Source organism: Globicephala melas, chromosome 1 (genome assembly GCF_963455315.2).
Source record: "Globicephala melas chromosome 1, mGloMel1.2, whole genome shotgun sequence".
NCBI classification, from domain to species: Eukaryota; Metazoa; Chordata; class Mammalia; order Artiodactyla; family Delphinidae; genus Globicephala; species Globicephala melas.
In genome coordinates this window covers 153,781,512-153,792,475 of record NC_083314.1, presented here as the reverse complement: position 1 = coordinate 153,792,475, position 10,964 = coordinate 153,781,512, and the positions used below count along the sequence as shown (strand labels likewise).

Here is a 10,964-nt window from a genome sequence, read left to right as displayed (position 1 = left end):
TTTCCTGACAGTGTTGTATGGGTTAAGTTAGAAGTAGTGAGGGGTCCTGAGCAGGATTATGGGATTGGTGGGAATCTCTCCCCTTCCTGAGTGAGACAGACCGCAGCTTCAAGTCCACTTCCACCAGTGTCGTTGGTCTGCCCATTGGTAGCCTCTCTGAGCCTGTTTCCACAATCAGGTCGGGACACCAGCACTCATCCCAACTCCAGGGATTGCTGGTGCTTGGCTCTTAACTAGCAAACCGTCACTTCTTTGGCTTCAACCTCACCCTGCGCCCATGCTAATCTAGCTTCCATGCCTGGCTCAGAGCAGTGGTATAAATGGAAACACCTTCTCCCGTTGAGTCCTTTGAAAACTCAACTTAAAAAGCCCATGCCCACCCCAAGGCTTTCCTAAGCCAATGCCCTAGCCTCAGCATGACCTAACTGCTCACCAACAGAATCTTGCCTTGCCAGGGGGCATCTTCAGAGTAGCTTCCCTGGGCAAGTTCCCTGGGCTGGCATTTGCTCCCTGTCCTGGGTAAGTCTGTACCCCCTACAGCCAGGAACCGTGGCTTTTTCATCTCTAAATTTCTCATGGGAAGGGCTGACACAGTGTGTGTTCAGCAAATGTTAAGAAGCTCCACTTTCACCTTTTGGAAAGAGCACTCTGGGAAGGCAGTGCTGGGGGCAAGACTAGGGTCCAGGGTAGGGGTAGAGGGACCGGGGTGTTCCACTGGAAGTAATAGAGGACGGTGTAAAAAACATGACGTTGGAGTCAAATGCTCTGGATTCAAACCTTTGCTCTACCACTTACCAACAAAGGATGTGGGGAAGCCATTATACCTCTACTTGAGTTGTTCCCACATGTAAGCTGAGGATAACAATATCTACTTAGCACAGCATGTGGCACATACTGAGTACTTTTCATGTTCCAGATGCCGTTCTAAATGCCTTAATTAATTTAATCCCTCTACAACTCTAGGAGGTAGGTATTATTCTCATTTTATAGGCACTGTAAATGAGGAAAATGAAAGCTCAGACAAATGAAATAACTTCCTCAAGTTCACAGAGCAAGTGAGATGTTCAATAAACAGCAGCAATGACTGTTCTCAGGCAGCAGTACATGGGACACAACCTCTGAGACCCCAAGGAATGACTAACTCCAGGCTTTCTGCTTCTGGACTAGCTCCAATCTTGTTCCCTCAACTGCAGCAAATGACACAGACCAATTGGTGTTGTAAATAGAGTTAACATAATATATTTATTTTAAGTGCCATTCATGCATATCACTTCTGGCAGCAACAATCCTAATGACACTTGGGATATTTCTTTACAGCACTAAACAGTTACAAAGAATGGGTGCCGTTCATCATAGAGGCAAAATATGAAATCGTGCAATAGCAAAACTGTAGAAACATTAAAACACTGACTGTCCAACAGCAGTACAGAGAGCAGATTGTGTCTGCACAAAAAGCCAATGCATTTTCATCACATATATACAATATAGATATGTACACATCACCCTCTGAATGAACAATATCAAAATACTCTATTCCATTTGAAATAATCCCCAGATTGATTCCCTCCCACTTCAAAGGACATCTGAGAGACATGTATTTACAAGAACATACATGAATACATTTACATTTCAAACACTGCCACAAATGCCAGTCGGATTATTCTCCTGGACAGAGTACCCCCATTTGATTACATGCATTTAGGATTCGTTTCCCCAAAAGTCTTCAGTCAATTTAAGTCCAAGACAGAACTGCTCTGCATTTACAACTACCAACTGAGATGGCCACTAGAGGGATGCTCTGCACCTCACTAGGGAGCCTTGTCTGGCTGGAGCCCGTGAGAAAGCCTGTCCCGGGCTCCCTGGCCACATGAATCACTAGTGTGGGATGGGTCTGGATGGAGGCTCTGCCTCCAGGGCCATTCATGGTAAGTTTAAATTCTCACAAAAGTATTGATCACTGCAAATCAGTAAATGATTACCAAATGGGAAATTAGCTTCACACAATTTGTAACATCTTCATCAGCGCTTTCTACTTGAATAACTCAGTATAAGCTACTGCATTCTAACACCCAAATTGTTTAAAGTGCACACTGCTACCCATACAATTTATAGTTTCAAAACAGCTATTTTGGTATCTAGAGAACCGTGACTTGAGCAGACTACTGAGAATCACCCCCTTTTTTCCAAGCTTTTACTCTGCAGGCTGCTATCTCATCTTGATTGGCTGCCTTTCCAGAATCCTCTGATTTTTACTGATCCAAGGGGCTGGAACTGAGTTTCCTTTTTCATGCCAAGCAGGATCCAAACAACAGGAATATAAAGCCCTTCCCTCCTCCCCAACCTCACCAGCCTTTACCATGGCTGGCTTCCCAGTGATTCATTCAAGGCAACACTCCACTAAAAAAAATACCCAAAGACGTTCGCAAACACTCTCACATACACACACAGAGAAACAAAGGTGTTTGTTTAGTTCAAGTAGAGATTACTCAACCACAGAATCAGTAAGGGTAATTAAAGTGACTTAATAAGCATGGCTGATAGAGACTAGAGATGCTAAAAGGCAACCCGTGAGCAGTTAGTACTCCTTGATTTGATGGAACATCGTTTCCCCATTAGAACTGAAAAATTCTGCTTTTTTTTTCTGGTCTAAAGAACCAATTCAAAATCTATTCATTAAAAAAAGAAATCTCATTTCTCTTAGTTTCATTACAAAACTAAGACAATCAATCCATGCAAAGTAACTGTGAAATAAAACAAAACAAAAAACAAACAACTAATAAAAACCCCTAAGAGGCAGGCTGCATTTCAAAGAAAGGAACCAAACGTCATGCATACACAGACACACAGGACAACAGAAACAGCAGGCCACTCAACAGTAACTGCACTGAAGACGGAGGCAAATAAAATCCATGTGTGGCTCTACCCTCCTTTCAGTGCTTCCTAAATGGAAAGAGAATGAGGGGGAAACTTGCTATACAAACACTGCCCTGCTGTCCCGCTGCCCAAATGAACTCTGATTCAAATTCCAGAAAATCCTACTTAGCAAATAAGTCTCAATTAGCAGGAATGCAAAGATAGAGAATATACTCACATGGCAGGAGTAATGATAAAGAGAATGACACAATCTCTCTCTGATTGTCTTGTCTGTAAACTCTTATCAAGAAAAATAATTCTGTGCTTTCAGACACTGCATTTCTCCTTAATGAACCCAAGAGGAGCTGAGCATTCACAGAAGATAGCAATAAATATTAAAATAACACTTTTGAATAATAAATACATAAGTGAATGTGGAGACATTGATTTGTTTCAAAAGCCAAGTAGTGCCCAGCTTCTAATCAAACACATTGAATACTGGCATACAATGCAGACTTCGAAAACCAGGTGCTGACACGGTGCAACATGAACTCTAGAATCCCCCAGGCATCAAAAAAACATTGGTCAGTCCTTCATGCTGCTCAGGAACAACATGCCCCTTTGGACTGTTTGGAGAGTATCAAACTCTGGGTTCTCTGGCTTACTGAGTAGAACTCAATACTCACATTTCCGAAAAAGATTAAATAAGGGGAACTGGGCTTTGAAAAAATCTATTTCCTTTCAGTTGCCTACATCAGTTAAAAGCATCCTGCCGAAAATAGCCTAACAAGGAATAAAAACTCACAGTAACTTTTCTTTTCAAGACATAATAATCCAATTAGAAAAAATGGAAGCTTTTCAATAATTTTTGTACATGTATTTACATATATGCATCTATAAACTGCTTGCAGCAAAATAGGCTCTGTCTGAAAAATCAGTCTGGCACTTGTGGTCAACATCAAACTGACACAAATATGCAAAAGCCGTTCAAATCACACAACAGTTAGGAGCTACACAGGGCAGCTGGCAGGGAGACAAACATGTAGTACTTGTCTGGGTCAGATAAAAGCAGTAAGTTATCCAGCTAAAATCTTTTTGATTGTCTTCAAAAAAAATTTCAATAACATTGGTAAAATGATTAGAAACTTTGTTTTCTCAACTGGATTCTCTCAAACCTTTCCCTTCACTGCACAGAAAGGTAACGCTTGGGTCTGTCTGGTGCCTTAAGAAACAAGCTCTACACAATTGAATCCCAATCAAAGTCATCCTGGATGTCATCTGGAGGCAGAGAGCGCCGCATCTGGAAGGCTTGGGAAGGCATCATGTGCTGCTGGTTCATGGCTCCGTGATGGCCTGGAAGGAAGGAGGCAATGTCAGCAGTGACTTGGGAGAGGACAAAGGAAGAAAGAAACACACACCTATTGAACACTTCCTATGTGTGCCAGGAACTCAGCGCATATGCTCTCACTTACCCACCCAGAAGCCTCTACAAGGTGGCTCTTATGATCCTCATCTTACAGGTATTCTGCACCCCACCCCTCTGAAACAGGGAGTTCACCCGCTCCTGAGGCAGCCTCCTTCCCTGTCGGGGCAGCTAAAGCCTTTTTCAATATTAAACTCCAAGTACCAACCCCAACACACCACACCCCAAATCACCTGCAATTGTTGTTCCTGGAGTGCTGAGTGCCTGCGGGATGTGAGGATAACCAGGGGGAGGCATCACTGAAGGAGCGAGATTTTGCCTGGAGTCTATGTACAAATTTCCTGATCAGATTGTGAAGAAGACAGAAGGAAAACATAGTACCGTAAGTAAAGCAAATCAAACATAAAAATCTTAATAGAACTGTTACCTAAAACTAAATTAAGCTGGTAAAGTGAGGAAGGAAAGGGAAGGAAAGATCACTCCTTTTAGATGCTACAACTCTGCCAAAGGTGGTGCTGGATTTTCAAACACGGTGCCAGGCTGGGTGTGAGTACACTGGTACTAATTCTGGCACTGCCTCTAACTCTCTGGAAGCTCGTAGGTAAGTTATGTCTGTTGTTGTTACATACCTCATTATAGTTCAAAAGCATTTTCATATCCCATTACTTCATCTGAGTCTCCCCCTAGACCCACAGTGAAGGCAAGACAGGGATTACCCCCATTTTATGGATGAGGCAACAGAGGCTCAGAAGGCTGAGGAGATTTGCCCAAAGACACATCAGTTTGACAGGGCCTAGGGCTAGAATTCAGTTCTCCTAACTCATGGGCTCTTTCCAGTAATGGTTGTCTCTATTGCCCTGATTTTCTCATCCTTAAAGCAGACCTAAGTGTGCCCTAGCTGATTAACAAAGTGACTGGAGGCACAAAGTGACAGGAAAGATTTGCATAAAGTAAAAGAGCTATATCAAAGGTGATTAAAAACATATTATTTAGAAGATGTGTAGATGGGAAACACATCTCATTTAAATAGCATTTCAGAAGGTTCTTAAGTTAATATGCTTTCACTGACAGCAGCCATCAAGTATAATAGCTCCAGAATGTCAATTATATTGCATCCTAATGCAAAATAGAAAGGGAGGGGAGGAAACATCATGCAACCTCCCACAATAACTCCTGGGGAAGAACCACCATAACACTGGTTTATATTATATGAAACATCCAGAATTCTGGAAAGGCTATTTCCCTAAGGTATTCTAGTGTTTCACACAAACTATACTTGCATTCTAGGAATGCTGTAATCAAACTAGAAAACAGCAATCATTTTCCCAGAGGAAACTAGAAAGGGAAGAAAAATCTTCGTTTTATATTCATGGTAGGGCACACTATATTTGGCTGCTCACAAGTTTCCACCTGCCACTGGAAAGTCAGACTGTCCAAGTGTGAGACAGCCTCAGAGATAATCTAATCCAGCCCTACTTCTGTTCATGTAGGTGAGGAAATGAGACGAGAGAAAATGAGAAAGAACCAGGAACAGAACCCAAGAGTTCTGACTTCCAGCCACTGCCTCCCAAGATAACATGTCTTTTTAGAGTAAAGTTTAAAGTCAGAACTGATCTCTCTGACCAATTTACCATACTGAAGATTTAGGAAGAAAAGAAGAGAAAAGTTATACTAATAAAAGTTATACTAAGTTACAGCTCTAGTATATTTGTGCAGGAGAAAAAATGTGATCGGCCTTCACGTTCGTGGCTGATGTACCTTTTAAAGGTTGCATCCGGCTAGAGGGGCTGCCCTCCTCTGAGTAATATGGTCATTCACTTACGAACAACATCCCAGCCTCCATCCTGCAAAATCTTAGCTCTCTTTCTACTTATCCTTAACAACTCAAGTCATAAGACAAAACCTAATTTTTATTGGAGATTAAATTAATCTGTTTTTATATATTTTTTTTTCATTTCTCTTTTTTTTGGCTTAGTAATTCTTACCTTAAAGGAGGAGACAGGTGAGAATTAGAGAATTATGGAAACAAACAAGATTAAGGGAATAAACAGACACCCACATTAAACAAATGGCCTTAACTTTTTGAAACTTGTCACATTCATAAGATTTTATTTTCATATAGAGATTCTCATTACTCCTCATTTTTTCCCCATGTTCTCATTACAGATTGAACAATGAGAGTCTACTTGGACTTTTTAAGCAAGAAATTAACTTATAATGCAGTTTCAAAGATGTCTGAGATCCTATAACATTTAGAATGTAGTTATGAGAATTTATAAATCTATACTGTGCTGTACACCTAAAACTAATATAATATTGCAAATCAACTATACTTCAATAAAAATCTAATCACACAACATATTTCTTGAAAGTAGACTGTTGTTGAATGACCATTCATTCATTCAAGAAGTATTTGTGCTAGGCACAGCTCTATGCACTAGAAATACATAAATAAAGAAACAAACTCCCTGTCTTTTTGGAGCTGGTTCTCAGGGGATTGGGAGGGGTGAAGACGGGAGGGAGGAAAATAAAGTAAATTATATAGTATGTTATACACGCTACAGAGAAAAATAAAGCAGGGAGAGGGGAAAAGGAGAGCTGAGTAGGTGCCATTTAAGTAGGATGGTCAGGGAAGGTATCACTGTAGTAGGTGCTTTTTTACGGAAAAACTTGAGTCATGTGTCTATCTGGGGAAGCTCACTCAAGATAGAGGAAAGAGCAAGTACAAAGGCCCTGAGGTAGGGGGAGGGGAGGGGAAGGGAAAAAGAGACAAGGTCAGAGAGTAATGGGGGACCAGACTCTGTAGGGCCATATAGGCCACAGTAAGGTCTTTGGTTTTTACTGAGAAAAACGGACACTAATAAAGGGTTTTGAGCAGAGAAATGATCAGACTTCTCTGTCATATAGAATCCCACTTATCCTGCAAAGTCCAGCTGAAATGTGTCATCTTGTATGAAGCTTTTCTTTCTCCCTAGGACAAGTAAGCCCCTTTCTCTTATTCCCATTGCCCTGTGGTAGAAATGTAGTCCTCATAATACTGTATTTGATAGACTTGTCTCACCTATCAGGCTGTGAGCTCCTTGAAATTAGGGATTATTCTAGAGTCACCTCATTATTCCTAGTCCCCACTATGTAGTCAGGCACAGGAAAGGTGTAAATAAATGTTTGCTGAATTAATGCACTTCTACTTGTATTTAATGACCTTTAAGCAGAGCATCAAATTAAGAACAGCACAACTAGAGGACTTAAACATTACTGGAGGATTTAAACATTTTGGGCAAGACAAATTGTAAATACAGGTAAAATGATTTAGGAAGAAGAGGGAATACACTGTGTACTACAACATCTTTTTCTCCTTCCCCCTTCCACACTAACACATTACAACACTAGTTTCTGGCATCTCTAAGGAGGCCAAAGAGGTATTTACCAAAAGGGGAGTCTTGAAGACAGACGGGACAGGGAAAGTTTGAAGGATATGGAAAGGCTGTATTCTGGGAGTCAAGACCTATATCTAAATGAACTTTGTAATTTTAGGCAAGTCACTTTCTCTCTTTGGATCAGTTTCCTTACCTGTTAAATAAAAGGATAACAGCTTTAACAGCTCTCTGAAGCCCCCTCTTACACTACATTTCTAAGAAAATGTGGTAAAGAATTATTGGGTGGTAGAGATAAGAGAAATGAGATATCTGAATAAATGTGAAACACAGGGATGCAAGAAGGAGAATAAAAGAATGACAGAAAGTGGCTAGGACTCAAAACAAAAGGAAGCAGGCTGGCATGTAAAAAACCTGAACATGGGACTTCCCTGGTGGCGCAGTGATTAAGAATCTGCTTGCCAATGCAGGGGACATGGGTTCAAGCCCTGGTCTGGGAAGATCCCACATGCAGAGAAGTAACCAAGCCTGTGTGCCACAACTACTGAGCCTGCGCTCTACAGCCCGTGAGCCACAACTACTGAGCGCACGTGCCAAAACTACTGAAGCCCACGTGCCCAGAGCCTGTGCTCTGCAACAAGAGAAGCCACCGCAATGAGAAGCCCAAGCACTGCAACAAAGAGTAGCCCCCGCTCACTGCAACTAGAAAAAGCCAGTGTGCAGCAACAAAGATCCAATGCAGCCAAAAATTTTTTAAAAAATTTTCGTTAAAAACAAACAAACAAATAAAACCCCTGAATGTTTGTGAAAAGACATCAGCAGGCATGAGGTGATAGATACTTAACACCAGAGCTGATCACACAAAGTGTTGACAAAGGTCAACATGGCTTGGCAGGCCAGGGCTCGCTAAAGTTCTTTTGACTCAGAAGGGAAAGACTAAAGGGGAAGGAAATTGGGAGACAAATAAACACTGAGGGAAAACTACAGGTCTTCTGCATCTGATAGGCTATGAATGGTGTAGCACTGAGAATCAAGGAGGAGCTGGGGGGACCCTAGAGGGAAAGGAAGTGCTGGCAACAAAAGGGAAAGATGGCAGAAAAAATTAAGAGAATCATAAAAACCAGAACCAAATAATCAAGGTCAAGGATCAAGCAGAGATGACCACAGAAGTCTACTAACAAAGGGCTTTAGGGGAATAACCCAGGATCTCAGTCTAGAGAGAATCTAGAAGAGATGCCTGGCCACTCTGACAGAGGACAGCAGCAGATGGAAAGTGCTTTTTCCATGACCAAGAGTACCCAGTTCCAAAATCAAAAGGTACTTTTGGACCTTTCTTAGAGATTTAGGCCACAAACTTGAAGAAAGTCTTGTTTCATCCTATAGCTTTGAAATTGCAGAAAGGGGAGCTACTGGCAAGCATGTACAATGGCCTTCTGAAATGGCCTTAAGACTGACCCACATCTTCTTCTACCTGTCTTTCCTAGAATTCCCTGATCTGAAGGCAACGATCTGAGCAACACAGGGGCTCACCCCCAAACACACATGCATACTGATGTACATATAAACTACTCAAATTCACTTAGTACTTTTAAGGTTGACTGAAATGGTTTAAGGTGATTTGGAAAAGAGAATGTGGCAGCACTTAGAAGGGACAATTTTCGTTGAACAGGGAAAGAAAGGAAGAGAGGAGAACGAAGAAACAATGGACAAAGTATGGTACACCTGGTCTAGGACTTCAAGCAAGCTAGAAAAGTAAGTGATGTATCCTGAAAGGGACAAGTTATAGGCTTAGAACCTATCAGAGGACCAAAGATAAGCTGTCCACATAGAAGAATAGATTAAAAAGATGGAATGGAAGAAGACAAATAAGTAAAAATACATGCCAACATCAACAATCAAAAAAAACCAAAAACAGTAACAAAATCCTGCAAACCCTTGGGAAGAGGAAGAATCTGATTTCCACAGGTATCACATTAATAGATTCAAGTGTATAGTTTTCAACAACAACAAAAAAAATCACAAGGCATAAAAATAAACAGGAAAGTATGACCCATTCAAAGCAAAAACAAATCCACAGAAACCGTCCTTGAAAAAAAATCCTAATGGCAGATCTACTATACAAAGATTTTAAAACAACTTTACAGATGTTCAAAGACTAAAGGAAGAGGTGGAGAAAATTAAGAAAGCAATGCATAAACACAATGAAATATCAACTAAGAGACAGAAAACATAAAAAGAAACCAAAAAGAAATTCTGGAACTGACAAGTACAATAACTGAAATTAAAAATTCACCTAAGGGACTCAAAGAAGAGAAGGCAGAAGAAAGAATCAGCAAATGTGAAGATAGGATAGGACAATGGAAATTATCAAGGCTGATTAACAGAAAGAAAAAAGACTGAAGAAAAGCAAATAGAGCCAAAGGGACCTATGAGACACTATCAAGCAGACCAATTATGCATTGTGGGAGTCCTAGAAGAGAGAGAAGAGGGGGCCGAAAGAATATCTGAACAAATAAGAGCTGAAAACTTCCCAAATTTGATGAAACACAGGAATATAAACATCCAAGAAACTCAGCGAACTCCAGGTAAGATGAAGTCAACGGGACCCACACCAAGACAGATTATCATCACATTTTCAAAAGCCAAAGATATAGAGAGAATCCTGAAAGCAGCAAGAGAGAAGTGACTTGTCACATATAAGGGATCCTCAATAAGACTATAAGCAGATTTCTCATCAGAAATTTTACAGGCCAGAGGTAGTGGGCCAATCTATCCAAAGTGCTAAAAGAAAAGTGTCAACAAAGAATCCTATACCTGGTAAAAGTGTCCTTTCAAGAGTGAGAGAGAAATTAAGACATTCCCAGATAAATAAAAGCTAATAGAGTTTGTTACTGTTAGACCTGCCCCGGAAGATAATGCTCAAGAGAGTCCTGCAGGAAGAAATGAAAGGACACTACACAGTAACACAAAGCCGTATGAAAAAAGTAAAGATCTCAATGAAGGTAAATACGTGGGCAATTATAGAGACAGCATTAGCATAACAATGATTTTTAACTCCACTTTTTGTTCTATACATGATTTAAGAGGCGAAAATGTTTTCTAAAAACTATTAGTATAAAAGCTCATATTATTGTAACTTTGGCTTGTAACTTCACATATTGTTGTCTACATGATTTAAGAGATTTAATGCATTTGAAATAATTATTAGTATATGTTTTGGGCCACACAATGTAGAAAAATGTAATTTTGAGACATCAACAACCAAAAGAGGTGGAGGTGGAGCCGAAAAGGAGCAGAGTTTTTGCATGTTATAG

General features: G+C 40.6%; 1 protein-coding gene across 6 annotated transcripts in view; it reads right to left on the bottom strand.

Annotated features, from left to right (window-relative positions):
• Positions 1-1,223: 1,223 nt before the first annotated feature.
• The window catches only part of FOXJ3 (forkhead box J3), a 130,815-nt gene continuing 121,074 nt past the window's right edge, over positions 1,224-10,964 (bottom strand). For all 6 annotated transcript variants that reach the window (XM_030867430.2, XM_030867436.2, XM_030867415.2 and 3 more), the window contains 2 exons: positions 4,510-4,617; positions 1,224-4,206 (listed from right to left, as the gene is read on the bottom strand). In XM_030867430.2, coding sequence (XP_030723290.1) covers positions 4,091-4,206; positions 4,510-4,617 — 224 coding nt within the window. In that variant the 3' untranslated portion in view covers positions 1,224-4,090. The remainder of the gene's footprint in view (positions 4,207-4,509; positions 4,618-10,964) is intronic.